We start from the raw sequence: 15,926 nt of genomic DNA, 5'->3' as shown, positions 1-15,926 counted from the left end.
AGGGCGCTGTGGCTGATTGGCTAGAGGTGGAGGGTGCTGCGGATGATTGGCTGGAAGGAGTCGGCGCTGAAACCGATGGTGGTGCTCGCTGTCGGTCAGCGGTGTGGCTAGGCCTTGGCGTGGACCGGAGCTGACGATGGGAACGGCCAGCGCTGAGGCGCGGATGCTGCGGCCGTTCACCTGCGAACACGGCCTCCTGTCCCGGCCCGACGGCTCGGCCTGCTTTACGCAAGGTGGGTGATGAGGCGCCGTTTGCCCACACGGGGAACTTGGGAGCGAGCCGAGGCCTCGGGGCCAGAGCGTTGATCGGGTGCAGATGCAGCCCGCGCTCAGTTTAAACCGATCGCCTGGTTTTACCCTCACTCCGCGGCCTGGCATCAATCTCTGTTCCGGCAGTCCCTCGGGATGGAGGTGGCCTTGCTCACACTCCTGTTCACCTTGATGGGGAGCAGATCTATCTGTCTAGGTGGACAACGGAGAAAGTGGAGAGCTTGCAGCCAGGAGGGAGCTGCCTGATGGGGTGGGGTAAAAATGCTGTTCACAGATGTTCCCCATTGGAAGCTCTCTACATCATCCTGAATGCTTCTCCACTTTAACCCGTAAAAGGCGATTGGCTAATTCTATTAGGTCTCCAATGTATATGATGCGGCATAACCTGCCACGGAAGTCTGGTGTTATTTGTACAGTCGGTGGATTTAGTGCAGGCAGAGTTGGTGGCATTTTTTAAAAGTTCTAAGATGCCTACTGTAAGTGGTCTGGTTCTCAAAATCATTCATGAAGGGTAGGATCGCTGCTGCCAGCAGACAGAATATTATACCTGGACTGAGCTCTTCATCTTCAAACATCTTTTTACCTCATTCAACCAAAGGGTGTGCTTTGGCATTGAAGGTGATAGTAAATGTGGTCATTGGTGTCTACCAGCACAGTGATTAACTCAAGACAGATGTGATTCTAGATTACTGAATTCTGGTCACCGAATTACAGGAAAGTTGTCAACAAAATCGAGAGAGTACAGAGAAGGTTTACTAGAATGTTACCTAGTTTTCAGCACCTAAGTTACAGAGAAAGGTTGAACAAGTTAGGTCTTTATGCTTTGGAGCATAGAAGGTTGGGGGGGGGGGAGACGATAGAGGTATTTAAAATTATGAGGGGGAGAAATAGAGTTGATGTGGATAGGCTTTTTCCATTGAGAGTAAGGGAGATTCAAACAAGAGGACATGAGTTGAGGGGGAATTTCTTTACTCAGAGAGTGGTAGCTGTGTGGAACGAGCTTCCAGTAGAAGTGGCAGAGGCAGGTTCGATATTGTCTTTTAAAGTAAAATTGGATAGGTATATGGACAGGAAAGGAGTGGAGGGTTATGGGCTGAGTGCAGGTCAGTGGGACTAGGTGAGAGTAAGCATGGACTAGGAGGCCAAGATGGTCTGTTTCCGTGATGTAACTGGTATATGTGTAACCCCCTGGGTCTCCTCAGGCTCGCTCAGCTCGTTCTCGTCTAGGGGGAGCAGCCTTCGGCCCCGCCAAACTGGGTAATCAGCTTGTGTGGATGCTGTGTGATGTCCCCGCCTCGCCAAAGAACAGACAGGACACCATATGTGATTAAATTATTATAGTTTATAAAGATTACTGTAACTAAGTAATTAATAACGTTACAGTATACATGAAGGAAAAGAAAATAAAGAAAAGGCGCCAAACTTATCAAAGTCCAAACCACTTCGTGCACAACTGTTGGAGCTCAATTACCGAAGTCTTCTGGCCACCATTTGATCCCCTCCGAACTCCTCGACTCGCAGCTCAGGACCACCCAAAGTGGTCAACAAGCACATCTATCTTTGTCTCCTCTTCTCGGGGTACCTCCTGGTCTCGGACCCCCGCTTGGGGTCCGTTCCTCGCCCAGTTTACAGCATCGTGTCCTCTCTCCCCTCACGCCGATCTCCCCAAAAGCCCGCCAACAATAGCTTACAGACTCAGAAGAAAGAATAACATTAATCCCAATTGGTTAACAAAGGAATACAATTCTCATTATCAGTAAATTTTAACCCAAACAAGCTTCCAGCACTCTCTCGCAACAAAGAAGCATTCCTACTTTTAACAAAACAAAGAAGCCATTTTGATTAACATACGCAGTAACAAAGAAAAAGAAGAAACTCCCTTTACATGTGAATTTTTGAGGTGTGGCAGCCTTCTTTTGTACTGTTGCTATTTGCCTGCCCTAATATACATTTTTAATTGTAGGAGACACGACAGTACTGGCTGCTGTGTATGGACCAGCAGAGGTGAAAGTGAGCAAGGAGATCTTTGACAAAGCCACACTGGATGTCCTACTCAAGCCAAAAGTTGGGTTACCAGGTGAGTGTTGACTTCCCACAAGGCCAACTATTGGAAAACATCTGACTGATATCCGAGAGAGGGGTAAAAAAGATTGATTAAGTACAGCAGTATTGCAGATGTCATGGAGAACTGGGTGAATTGCAGTCAAGTAGGAAATAAATTTTTAAATATGTGGGTTATGACAAAAGAACAAAATGACCGGAGTCACTTCACACTTTATTGCAAGGGTGTTAATTACAGATAACCAAAATACAAAACTTGCAAAATATAACAAAAAGAAAACTGCCAATATTTATAAAAACATATCTACCAAAAAACACAATAAGTTCTAAACTGTGCAACACAGGCAAAATGCTGGTGGAACACAGCAGGCCAGGCAGCATCTATAAGGAGAAGCACTGTCGACATTTCAGGCTGAGACCCTTCTGTTCCACCAGCATTTTGTGTGTGTTGCTTGAATTTCCAGCATCTGCAGACTTCCTGGTGTTTGCTTTTGAATTTCCAAACTGTTTTTGTCCAGTCTGAACTCCAGGCAGGCAGCCTCTCTCTTCACATAATTCACAAACAGACACAAAATCTACTTTGCGAAGTCGAAGGAGAAATAAAATGTTAATAGAGCTCCCTAATCGATTAGAAAGTTCAGGGCGTCAGAGCAGGCAGCTCAGTTTGCTGCTCTGCGATATTTACTTGGCTCTGTGCTGAACAAAGGTTGTGGCTTCATGTCTGGATGGACTCTCTTTCGTGGACCTCAGTTTTGAATGCTTTTATTGTTCATATGATGTGGGTTTTTTTCCCCTGCACACTGTGGTGTTTTATGGGCCTTTTCTTTGGGTTCTCTTGGATACCTTTCCTTTGTGGCTGCCTGCAAGTTGACAAATACGTATACATACTTTGATAATGAGCCTTGAACTTTGGACAAATGCGGGAAGGGAGAAACGTAGGTGAGATTTGGAGCCCGTTGTGATAGAGCAGGGAGCAGAGGTGGGGAGAGATCAGGCGACAAAGGTCTTGTTGTGAATTAGAGAGCCAGTAGTGCTTCAGTGTGGTGCTAGGTCAAGTACTAATGGAGTCTGGGTGGAACTGCTTGGTGAGGTTGTGTGAACGCGTCTAGCATTTATTTTTATTTATTGAGATAAGTGCGGAATAGGCCCTTCCAGCCTGTACAGCTGCACAACCCCCGGATTTAACCCTAGTTTAGTCACAAGACAATTTACAATGACCAATTAACCTACCACCCAGTACGCCTTTTGGACTGTAGGAGGAAACCAGAGCACCCAGACAAAATTCACGGAGAGAATGTACACAGTCCTTACAGGCAGTGGCAGAAAATGAACCCAGGTCACTGGTACTGTAAAGTGTTTTGCTAGCCACTACACTGCCATGCCACAAATGGGGCTGCCGGAGGAGGTAATACAGGGAGCGGAGATGTGAAACGGATAGCGATGGTAAGATATTGAGGTATGAAACTTGGCCCGGAAATATAAGGTAGCACACTGATTGAATCATCCTGAATGAGCTGTCAGGGAATGGAGTGAAACTTGTAGAAATTCAGAGCAAGGAAGGTTTGGCCAATCAAAGTGCCAAGCCAAATTGGAAAGGTTACAGACAGGCTAAATCAGGTCAGCAGGTCTCGCAAAAAGTGGCAGATGGAATACTGTTTTGGGAAATATATGATGATGCATTTTGGTATAAAGAACAACAGTCTGGACAATTATCTAAATGGGGAGGATGTTCAAACATCAGAGGTGCAGAGGAGTCCTCATGCAGCACACCCAGAAGGTTAATTTATAGGTTGATCTCTGGTAAAAAAGACAAATACAATGTTGGCATTTATTTCAAGGGGAATAGAATATGAAAGCAAGGAGATAATGCTGGGCCTTTATAAGACAATAATCAGGCCGCACTTATGACCATATAACAGTTACAGCACGGAAACAGGCCAATCTTGGCCCTTCTAGTCCATGCCGAACGCTTACTCTCACCTAGTCCCACCGACCTGCACTCAGCCCATAACCCTCCATTCCTTTCCATATACCTATCCAATTTTTTTTTAATGACAATATCGAACCTGCCTCGACCACTTCTGCTGGAAGCTCGTTCCACACAGCTACTACTCTCTAAGTAAAGAAGTTCCCCCTCGTGTTACCCCTAAACTTTTGCCCCTTAACTTTCAACTCATGACCTCTTGTTTGAATCTCCCCTACTCTCAATGGAAAAAACTTATCCACCTCAACTCTCTCTATCCCCCTCATAATTTTAAATACTTATATCAAGTCCCCCTCAACTTTCTACGCTCCAGAGAATAAAGACCTAACTTGTTCAACCTTTCTCTGTAAGTTAGGTGCTGAAACCCAGGTAACATTCTAGTAAATCTCCGCTGTACTCTCTCTAATTTGTAGACATCTTTCCTATAATTCAGTGACTTAAGAGTATTGTCAACAGTTTATGGCACTGTATGTCAGAAATAATGTGTTGTCATTGGAGAGTCCAAGGGGGGTGGACGAGGATGATTCCGGGGATGAAGGAGTTAACATGAGGAGAATTTGGAAGCTTTGGGCCTGTACTCACTGGAATTTAGAAGAATGCGGGTTGATCTCATTGAAAGGACTAGATAGGGTGGATGTGGAGAGGATGTTTCCTCTGGTGGGAGTATACAGAACTAGAGGGCATAGCCTCAAAATTGAGGGTCAACCCTTTAGAACAGAGGTAAGGAGGAATTTTTTTAGCCAGAGAATTGTAAATCTATGGAATGCTCTGCCACAGGCTGCAGTGGAGGCCAAGTTTGTGTGTATATTTAAGGCGGAAGTCGATTGTTTCTTGATCGGCCAGGGCATTGAAGGATATGGTGAGTTGGCAGGTGTATGTGGTTGGGTGAGATCCTGGATCAGCCATGATGGAATGACAGTAGACTTGATGGGCTGAATGGCCTAATTCTGCTCTTAATGTCTTATGGATCCAAGAACATCTTGAAGCAGCAGGGCCTGCGTTGAGAGCACATCAAAGCAACGGGGCCAGGGTCCAAAATCGAGGTATGACCAGAGATTTAGGCTGATTTAAGTGCTAGGTTGCTGTGGCCTGCAACTAACAGGCTCCTGGTGGGGCTGCGGTGATGACTGGCTTCGTGGCTGTGGATTCATTTCTGTGAACGTCACTTCTGAATGTTAATTTGCTTACTTTCATTGTTTGCAAGATTTGATATTTTTTCTCCGCACAATAGTTGTTTGGCAGTCTTCTTAATGGGTTCTATTGGGTTTCTTTGGTTAATGGCTGCCTATAAGGAGACAAATCTCAAGGCTGTATGTGGTACACATACTTTAAAAAAATGAGATCATTCAGTTGACTGTGACCTTTCCAATTGGAAAATAGGCACAGAGCTTTTTAAAAGTTAATTTATTGTCGAAGTACATATATGTCACCATTTACAGCCCTGAGATTCATTTTCTTGTGAATACTGTCAATAAATCCATAATTGAATAATAACCATAATAGGATCAATGGACAACCACAGCTTCTTGGGTGTTCAATCCATGTGTAAGGAAAGAAACTATGAAAATATAAAAAGAAGAACATATAATAATAAATAAATGAGCAATAAATATCAAAAACATGAGATGAAGAGTCTTTGAAAGTGAGTTCATAGGTTTGGTAACATTTCGATAATGGAGCGATGGGTAGAGAGAGTTTTAAAAGTAAATCGAGGCAGGTGAGGAGCGATGAGAGTGAAGGAAGAGACAAGAGGCTAGAAGCTGAAAAATGATGCAGCAAAAGTGAATTTGAGTTGTGAAGTTATTCCCTTTGGTTCAAGAGGGGTAAAAACTGTTCCTGAAACTGGTGTGTGAGTTCTGAGTCTCCTGTACCTTCTTCCTGATGACAGCAGCAGGAAGAGAGCATGACCTGGGTGTTGGGGGGGTAGTTCCCTGATGATGGATGCTGCAACAGCGTATGATGTCGATGTGCGCAATAGCTGGGAGGGCCTTACCCGTGAAACACTGGGCAGTACCCACTACTCTTTGTAAGATTTTTCATTCAAGGACACTGGTGTTTCCATACCAAATATATCTTTGGATTTGCAAACATCTATGAAACTTCTAATTTGTTGAGTTTTTTTGCAAAGGATCCCAGTGTGCTCATCAGTATTTTGGGCATTCTCCATACAGAAATGTTAAAACAAAAATACAAAATAATGGAAACGGGTAATATCTGTGGAAACATAAAGTTAATGTTTAAGGTCCAAGATCTTTCGCCAGAGCATCTATTGAATAGTCTTGACTTTTATAATAACAAGTATCTTCCATTGAGTTCCAGGATGTGTCAAGTTCCCTGTAATGCTTTCTGAGATCTGCTGCTGGCCTTTGTTGTTGTGAGAATGTTGTTGCTTTGTTTCACCTCACTTAACGTCATGGTCTTTTTCTTGTCAAAGGTGTGGCAGAGAAGAGCAAGGAGCAGATGATTCGAAACACTTGCGAAGCCACCATCCTGACTGCCCTGCACCCACGGTCCTCCATCACAGTCGTACTGCAGGTCATCCATGACTCTGGATCTGTATCCTGACCGTAGTGATAGGTCGGTCACCCTGGCAACTTCTCACCAAAATACCCTCTGTTATTAGAAGGACTTTTTTTTAAACCGAAGCATTCCTTTGCTCAGGTAAATTGACCAGTAACCACTGAAGGGCTCGCTGGTCTGATCCTGTACAGTATGACTAGGTTGAAAATTTATGCACTGGGGTACCACCAAAATAAGTTTTAATTAACATACTGGTGGAGAAACTCAGCAGATCAAGCAGATTATGAGTGGGATGGGGGGATGTGGGTGGAGTTGTCCTCATTTTGAGTCGTGACTCCATAATGATTGGGGATCTGACCTGAAATGTCAACAGCTCCTTCCGTTTCCCCCATAGATACTGCTTGACCTGATGAAGGGTCTCGGCCCAAAACAATGACTGTTTATACATTTGAATAGATTTTGCCTGACCTGCTGAGTTCATCTAGCACGTTGAGTGTGTTGCTCTGGATTTCCACCATGTGCAGAATCACTTGTGTTTATGATTTGCTACTTGACCCACTGAGTTGCTCCAGCAGATTGAATGAATGATCTTTATTATCATTAAACTCAGATACAATGAAACCTTGTTTGGCTTCCTCTCAGGCAATTAAATAGAGCAGTAGATAAAAACAAGACAGTAATAGAAAAACAGTATTAAATAGACAGGTAGCAGAAAAAAGTTGCAGCAGCACCAGAATATCACAGTAATGCACAAAGTGCCGTTAGTGCAAGTATTTGAGTCCTTGTGTGTGCTCACAGTTTCAGTCATTGTTTTGTGGGAGTGGTGTGATGGAGGCCACAGCTCTGGGGTAGAAGCTGTTCCTCAGTCTATTTGTTCTGGCTTTTAGTGTCCTGAACCTTTTGCTGGACGGCAGCGGGTCAAACAGGGAGACCCTGTTTGTTGCTGCAGATTCCAGTATCTGCAAATTCTTGAGTTTCCTGTTTTCATGACACTGGTTATGGACTAAATATTGACCAGCGCTCTGGCATTAACCTAAATGTGCCTGAGAGCACGTTGGGATAGGCTGCCTTCTCTGAATTAGAATGAAATAGTTTCAGGTCACAACTCCAGAGACCTGAACACGTATCCTGAACAAAGCTAATTATATGCCAGTTAGTCTAACCTCAGTAGCTGAGAAGACGTTGGAATCGATTGTTAAGGATGTGGTTTTCGGGAACTTGGAGGCACGTGATAAAATAACATCATAGTTGGCATGGTTTCCTCAAGGGAAAATCTTGCCTGACAGCTCTTTTGGAATTATTTGAAGAAGTAACAAGCAAGTTGGACAAAGGAGGTTTGGTGGGTGGTGTTCTCGGAGTTTCAGAAGGCCTTTGACAAGGTGCCACGCGTGAGGCTGCTAACAAGTTAAGAGCCCACGGTATTACAGGAAAGGTACGAGCATAGATAGAGCATTGCTTGATTGGCAGGAAGCAAAGAGTGGCAGTAAAGGGAGCCTTTTCTGGTTGGCAGCCAGTGACTAACGGTGTTCCACAGGGGTCTCTGTTGGGATCGCTTCATTTTACATCATATGTCAATGAATCAGATGTTGAAGTTGATGGCTTTGTGGCCAGATTTGCAGACAGTACAAAGATAGATGGAGGAGCAGGTAGTTTTGAGGAACTAGAGAGGCTACAGAAGGACTTGGTCAGATTCGGATAATGGGCAAAAAAGCACCAGATGTAGGAAAGTGTATGGTCATGCACTTCGGTAGAAAAAAATAAAAGCATAGACTATCTTCTAGATGGAGAGAAAATTCAGAAATCTGAGGTTCAAAGGGACTTGGGAGTCCTTGTGCAGGATTCCCTAAAGGTTCATTTGCAGGTTGAGTCGATGGTGAGGAAGGTAATGTGATGTTAACATTCATTTCTAAAGAACTAGAATATAAAAGCAAGGATGTAATGCTGAGGCTTTATAAAGCGCTGGTGAAGACTCACTTGGAGTATTGTGAGCAGTTTTTGGCCGCTTATGTAAGAAAGGATGTGCAGACATTAGGATTCAGAGGGGTTCACAAAAGCAATTCCGGGATTGAAAGACTTGTCATACAAGAAGCGTTTGGTGGCTCTGTGCCTTGACTCACTGGAATTCAGAAGGACAGTGGTAACCTCATTGAAACCCATCGAATGTTGAATGGCCTGGATAGAGTGTATTTGGAGAGGATGTTTCCTATGGTGGGTGAGTCTAAGTCCAGAGGACACAGCCTCGGAATAGTCCATTTAGAATGGAGATGAGGAAGAATTTAGCCAGAGGGTGGTGGATCTGCAAATTTCTGTTGAAGCTTTCGTTGCCGGTGAAATCCTTAACTGACAGGAGTAGTTGCTGTCATGTTGCCTGAATGCTACCTGCATGGCACTGATGGATGCTGGACTCCCAATGAAATGTGTCTTCTGCGGGATTACGTGTATGATCGACTCAGACAGAAACATCATTCTGGACCCGACGACTGCGATGGAGAAGGTCGGTAATATGAAATCCCTGGACATTATCAGATCCAGAGTTAATATCACCGTCATATGTTGTGAAATTTGTTAACTTTGTGGTACCAGTACAATGGCAATACATAATTATGGGGGGCGGGGGGAAGGAAAGCTCTAAATTAGTTAAATTAAATTAGTATTGCAACAATAATTTATAAATAGTGAGGTAGTGTTCATGTGTTCAATGTCCATTCAGAAATCTGATGGCAGGGGAAGAGGCTGTTCCTGAATTGTTGAGTGTGTGTCTTCAGGCTTCTGTGCTTCCTTCCTGATGGCAGTAATGAGAACAAGGCATGTTCTGGGTAATGGGCGTACTTAATGATGAACGCTGTCTTTTTGAGGCACCTCTCCTTGAAGATGTCCTGGATACTACAAGGCTAGTACCCATGATTGAGCTGACGGTGTTTACAAATCCGTACAGCTTATTTCGATCCTTTAAGTAGCTTTCCCATTACACACGGTAATGCAGCCAGTTAGAATGCTCTGCATGGTACATCTGTAGAAATTTGACATGCCAAATCTCCTCATACTCCTAATGTAATATAGCCACTGTCTGGCCTTCTTTATAACTGCTTCGACATGTTGGGTCCAGGTTTGGTCCTCGGAGATATTGACACCCATGAACGTGAAAGTGCTCACTCTCTCCACTTCTGATCCCTCGTTGAGAAAGAGTATTTCCGGACTGGGAATAAATGTGCCATTGCAGTTAGGAATTTCTATTTGTATTACATCCACTGCACACCTCAAAGTGTTTTAGAACCATAAGACCATTAGATATAGGAGCAGAATTAGGCCATTTGGTCATCAAGTCTGCTCCACTCTTTCATCATGGCTGATCCATTTCCCTCTCAGCCCCAATTTCTCCCTAAGACTTGGCCTCCACAGACGCCTGTGGCAACAAATTCCACAGATCCACCACTCTGGCTAAAGTAGATCCCCCTCATCTCTCTTCTAAATGGACGTCCCTCTGTTCTGAGGCTGTCCCCTCTGGTCTTTGATTCCCCCTCCATGCACACCCACTCCTTTGAGACCTTTCAACGTTCAATAGGATTCAATGAGATCCCCAATTCTTCTGAATTCCAGCAAGTACAGGCCCAGAGCCTTCAAATGGACCTTTTTTTTGCTGTCAGTTTAAGGATCTTTAACAGAGCCTGTACCTCCGGACACTAACATTTTTAAGTCATGATTTAATGCATTAGCTTACAAATCAAACCAAAACCTATTCTTTCTTTGTATTCAGATTCAGTTTATTGTCATTTAGAAACCACAAATGCAATGTAGTTAAAAAATGAGACAACGTTCCCCCAGAATGATATCACAAAAGCATATGACAAAACAGACTACACCAGAAAATCCACGTAACGTTTGGCAATCCCCAATTATGAGTCTGGAGAGGCTGCTGCGTATTAATATTGCGCTACCGTCCAACACATTCCCCGGAAAGGAGCTCCAAATCCACCAGACAAAAACAAGACCAAAAACTAAAGCTACAAGACCTGCACAAAACCACATAATTACAACATATAGTTACAACAGTGCGAACAGTTAGCAAAAGACTATGGGCACAGTAAAAATAGTCCAAGATATTGTAAGTTCAAAAGAAATCACCACAGTTTCCACAAGTCCCCAGGGTCCTGACAGACTCGCCATCCCATGCCGGCGGCAGAAGGGAGTACCCCCGCTATGGACTTCCAGGGCACCGCCTGACTCAGCCTCGCAGACACAGCACACACCGAAAGCGACCTGAGTCCGTCGAACCTCTGAGCCGACGACCATCACCTCCGGCACAGCTTCTCTGAGCACCATCCTCTGTCGAGCGTATTAAGACGGCCCCGCCAACGGCCATTGGCAATGTAACCCCGAGGACTGGGGGCCTGTTCTTCCCAGCAGAGTCCCGGACCTCACAGCAGCAGCAGCAACAAAGAAGGTCTTCCTGGAATTTCCCGATGTTTCTCCGTGCTTCCACGTCTGTTTTCAATCGATTATGATTGCGCACGGTAGCCCCACTACACAAATAACAGATAATCAGTTCCGGAGTGGCTGCTGCAAGCTGCGTCGCGCCGCCATCTTGGATCTCTCAATAAGGTTTACTTATAAACCTGTCAAACACCTGAGGATGGATTTAACTAATGCTGGTGAAAGTTGCAAATCATCTTTGTTAATTTCAGGGCAGTAAGACAACCCTGTCCTCCTTTCTAATTCTTGGCCTTGTTTGTTCCAGGGTGCAGCAGCCGTTCTCACCTTCTCCATCGACAGTGTTGAGAACCAATTGCTCACGTTGTCTACAAAAGGATCATATTCTGTTGAGGAGGTTGGTCTATAAAGCTCGTGCCTTTTTAATCTTTTTTCACCATCCCCCTCTTTACTGTGAAAGAAAGGGTACAGGCTTGTGAAGGATGGGGTCTGCCTTACAGGAAAATCCGCGGGGACGAAAGCTGCGTGGAGAGCAGGAGATGACTATCCGTCAGTGCTGATCATTGCATTGTTCCAGTTGAAGGTCAGGCAAGATTTGAGAAGCTTAATGGAGAACCTGCACTGAATACTAAAATCAATTATTGACATATTCTCCACTCACTAATGGTTCTTAATTTTTAAAATTAGATTGTGCTTTATGTGTCTGGCAATAATTGGCACTTGTGCAAATTATTTGTTTGGGGAAGGCTTTAATTTCTTGTCTGCAGTTTTCTCCCTAACCTCCTGCTGAATTTAAATTAGCTACTTAATTAAATCTGATAAGGGCAGCAAACTGAAGGTCTTAGAGTCTGAAAGCACAGAACTCCTCAGTGCATTGTATCTATGCTGATCAAGTAGCCCTCTGCCCTAATAGTTGTGGGTCAGTGTCAGATCTGGTCTGATATCACAGCAAGGGTTTGAAAATGTAAAGGTGCTATATTGATGCACATTCTTAGAGTCGTGGTTTTGTACAGCACAGAAATAAGCCCCTTTGGCCCTTTCTTTCTGTCACTCACCCGTCTAGATCAATTCTCTTTACCAGCACTTGGTCTGTGGTCTTCTGTGCTCTTGGTAATTCAAGAGCTTGTCCAAGTGTTGCTTAATGTTGGCAGAGTATCTGCATCACGTTCTTAGACGCTATGTTCAGATTCCTTCCACCCAGTGGACAGAAAAATAACCCTTTGGATCCAGTTTGCCGGCTTCCCACGGGCTGTCTCCTCTGGACCAGCCTTCCATGTGGGAACCTGCTTCTTTTTGAAACCCGTCACCTTTACTGTGCTATAGGCTGCCAACAACAGCTCGCCAAAGTCCTCTGTCCTGGGCTAGTCTTCCACATTGTCTTGAAGTGTAGCCCAGCTTCGTGGTGTATCCTTCCCCTCTCAGGCATGAGATCTTTGGAGCTCCTGTTGGCATTTCTGTCGCACTGGGTTTTTACGGGATAGGGTGGGGTTGCTAGTTCCATGTCCAACCCTCGCCCTCTCGCAGCCAAGCTTGGGACAATCCATGGCAGTGTTCGATCTGTATATGCTATCCCAGTTTTTACTGATGAGTGATGAAAAGTTTAAGAGGGTTGGAAGAGTTTATTTTGAACAGCAGGCTGAATGATTTCCCTGTTGTGCGTCAAGTTCAGTCACTGGATTTGGGTTCATCAGTTACCCAAGTAATATCACCACTCTACGGCCATCTCCAGTAACTCCTCTAATGTACAGTTATCTGATGATCATCTAAGTTGCAAAGTTTTGATAGCATATATCAAAACATACAGTGGGGAAATAGGTCCTTCGGCCTAACTTGTCCATGCTTACCAAAATGTCCACCTAAAATAGTCCCATTAATCTGTGTTTTGCCTATATCCCTTGAAACCTTTCCTATCCAAGTCCCTGTCCGAACAAATAGTTAATGGACCTGCCTCAGTCAATAACTGCCTTTGGCAGCTCATTCCATATGCAAAAATTTATCGCTTAGATCAATTTTAAATAGATAAATTTTAAATAGTTCCTCTCAGTTTAAACCTGTGCCCTCTAGATTCCTTAAAAAGGCTGTGTACATTCAACCTATTTATTCCCCCCCCCCCATTGGCACGTTGCCTGGTGCATCAGACTAGTAACCTGAAGGTCACTGGTTCGAGCCTCAGCTGAGGCAGTGTGTTTGTGTCCTTGAGCAAGGCACTTAACAACACATTGCTCTGCGACGACACCTGTGCCAAGCTGCTTGGGTCCTAGTGCCCTTCCCTTGGACAACATCGGTGGTGTGGAGAGGGGAAGGCCTGCAGCTTGGGCAACTGCCAGTCTCCCATACAACCCTGCCCAGTCCTACGCCCTGGAAACCTTCCAAGGTGCAAATCCATGGTCTCACGAGACTAACAGAGGCCTATATCATTCCCCCCCCCCCCCCCCACCCACTGATAAATATTTACAGCTCTTTAAGGTCATCCCACAGCCACCTATACTCCAATAAATAAAGTTCTAGCCTGGCCAACCTCTTTCTTGGAGTCCTAGTAACATTCTCTTACATCTTTGCAGGCTTACTATGTTCAGAATCAGGTTTAATTATTACCGGCATATGTCGTGAAATGTGTTGTTTTTTTGGCAGCAGCACACAGCAATACATAATAATAGAGAAGTTACTGTTAATTAAAGTGTGTGTGTGTGAAATTAAATAGGTCATGCGAAAATTGGTGGTGTAATTAAGTAATACAAAAGTAGAAATTTAAAAAAAAAGTTTTGAGGTAGTGTTCATGGGTTCAATGTCCATTCAGAACTCAGATGGCAGAGGGGAAGAAGTTGTTCCTGAATCATTGTGCATCTTCAGGCTTCTGCACTCCCTTTCTGATTGATAGCAATGAGAACAGGACATGATCTGGCTGATGGGAGTCCTTAACGATGGACACCGCCTTTTCGAGGCATCTCTCCTTGGAGATGACCTGGATACTAATGGGGCTAGTGCTAAGTTTAAAACCCTGCAGCTTGCTTTGATCCGATGCAGATGCCCCCCCCCCGCCCATACCAGATGGTGTTGCAGCCAGTTAGAATCATCTCCACAGTACATCTTTAAAAATTTGAGAGTGTTTTTGGTGATCTACCAAATCTCCTCAAACTCCTAATGAAATATGGCTGCAGCTGTGCCTTCTTTGTAGCTGTATCGATGTGTTGGGCTTAATACATATTACAGGAAAGGCCATCTTAATGACATCTTTCCTGCAATGGTTACCAAAACTGACCAGAGAGGTAATTCTCCCTTTTAGCAAATATTAGTGTTGTTACGTATTCAGGCAACAATAAATATATGAGTTCAGCAAGGGTTTCTTATAACAAACAACACGTTTATTAAACACAGAAAACAAACCCCCCAAAAGTAAACAAACACTACCGTAACCGGAAACAGCTGCTGAACGGCTGTTCAAACAGTTCGTAAAGTGATATTCCAAACAGTTCTTTAAAGTGGTATTCCAAAACAGTTCTTTAAAGTGATATTGCCAAAAGTTCGATATGCTCACAGTCCATTTAAAAAGGAGAGACTTTACAGGACGATTTAAATTCTCTTTCACGTCGCTTGCTTCGATCCCCGACGTCGAAATTCCCACGAAGAATTTACGAAACAGAACGGCTTAAAGGCACTGACCTTTCCTTCCTCACTATCCTCAATCCTTTCTGGTAAACCCAGGGATTAACACGAAGATAGTCAACGAAATCCTTCCAAATAAGGATCAAACAAAGGTCGCCCCCGTTTCACCGTAGAAAGCGATTCTCCTCGATCTTTAACTTCCAACCTTGAATCTTCACTCTCCTCTAATTCTCAAACTAACAGAATCATAAAGAACCTGTTGGCATTAACCTTTTAAACTTTAGGCATTAAATAAAAACTTCATCCTTCAACTAAACTGCGTCATCACTTCAAACACGCAGTGGCATGAAGTCAACTTGGCAAATCCAGCCACGAACTGCCCCTCCTCACAGGGTGGGGTCTACCTTTTATAACCTGTAAAAAAAAAAACCCGTCACATGATCTCTACTGGCAGGAAAATGACGTCTTTCCACCATCACAAGACCATCACCTCAAGTCCAGTACAGCTTCAACCCCAGTCACATGACAAGGGCTCCACTGTCATGTGTCACGAGTACATAACAGTGTTTATCCATATTAACCCATTCTCTGGTAATAAATCTGGGATTTGAAGCTTTCTCCATGGTGTAGCTCACGCACTTGTCTTCTGTTTCAGCTTCAGCAGTGTGTTGCAATATGCCAGAAGGCTTCAGAGAAGATCTTTCAGTTCTATAGGGACTTGGTAAGCAGAAGGTATTCAAAGCTAAATGAATAAAGATAAGTGTGGAATGGACCTTCCAGGCAGAGCCCTGCTGCACCAGAGATGAGGACAACAGAGGTGTGCTTCTGGTTTGAAAACATGGTGCTTGCTTGGGCTGTGTTCTTGAACCCCTGCAGTTGGCTGAACTTGCTGGACAGCGCCTCAGAGACTGCATCACAACTTTTGCCTTTCCCTGCATTTGGCTTTCTACGTGAACTATTGTCAAACACTGGCTGAATATGTCTGAGAGTCAGGAAGAAGGAACACTTTTTAAAAATAAAATTCTGCTGATTTTTTTATTATTGGTTTCATGCTAATTAA

At 44.1% G+C, this 15,926-nt stretch overlaps 1 protein-coding gene across 1 annotated transcript; it reads left to right on the top strand.

Annotated features, from left to right (window-relative positions):
- The first annotated feature begins 17 nt into the window (after positions 1-17).
- Positions 18-15,905, top strand: exosc5 (exosome component 5). Its single transcript, XM_059950905.1, has 6 exons — positions 18-233; positions 2,234-2,347; positions 6,750-6,871; positions 9,189-9,329; positions 11,571-11,660; positions 15,522-15,905. Exons 1-6 carry the CDS (start codon positions 137-139, stop codon positions 15,618-15,620), a joined length of 663 nt encoding a protein of 220 aa, XP_059806888.1. The 5' UTR covers positions 18-136; the 3' UTR covers positions 15,621-15,905.
- The last annotated feature ends 21 nt before the right edge of the window (positions 15,906-15,926 follow it).

Source organism: Hypanus sabinus, chromosome 26 (genome assembly GCF_030144855.1).
Source record: "Hypanus sabinus isolate sHypSab1 chromosome 26, sHypSab1.hap1, whole genome shotgun sequence".
Lineage (NCBI taxonomy): Eukaryota > Metazoa > Chordata > Chondrichthyes > Myliobatiformes > Dasyatidae > Hypanus > Hypanus sabinus.
The sequence above is the reverse complement of the archived record's forward strand: the minus strand, read 5'-3'. Positions and strand labels throughout refer to the sequence as shown.

Coding starts and splice junctions, on each gene's coding strand:
- exosc5 (XM_059950905.1), top strand. CDS start 137: ATGGGAACGGCCAGCGCTGAGGCGCGGATGCTGCGGCCGTTCACCTGC. Junction 234..2,233: donor CTCGGCCTGCTTTACGCAAG/GTGGGTGATGAG, acceptor TTTTAATTGTAG/GAGACACGACAGTACTGGCT. Junction 9,330..11,570: donor CGACGACTGCGATGGAGAAG/GTCGGTAATATG, acceptor TGTTTGTTCCAG/GGTGCAGCAGCCGTTCTCAC.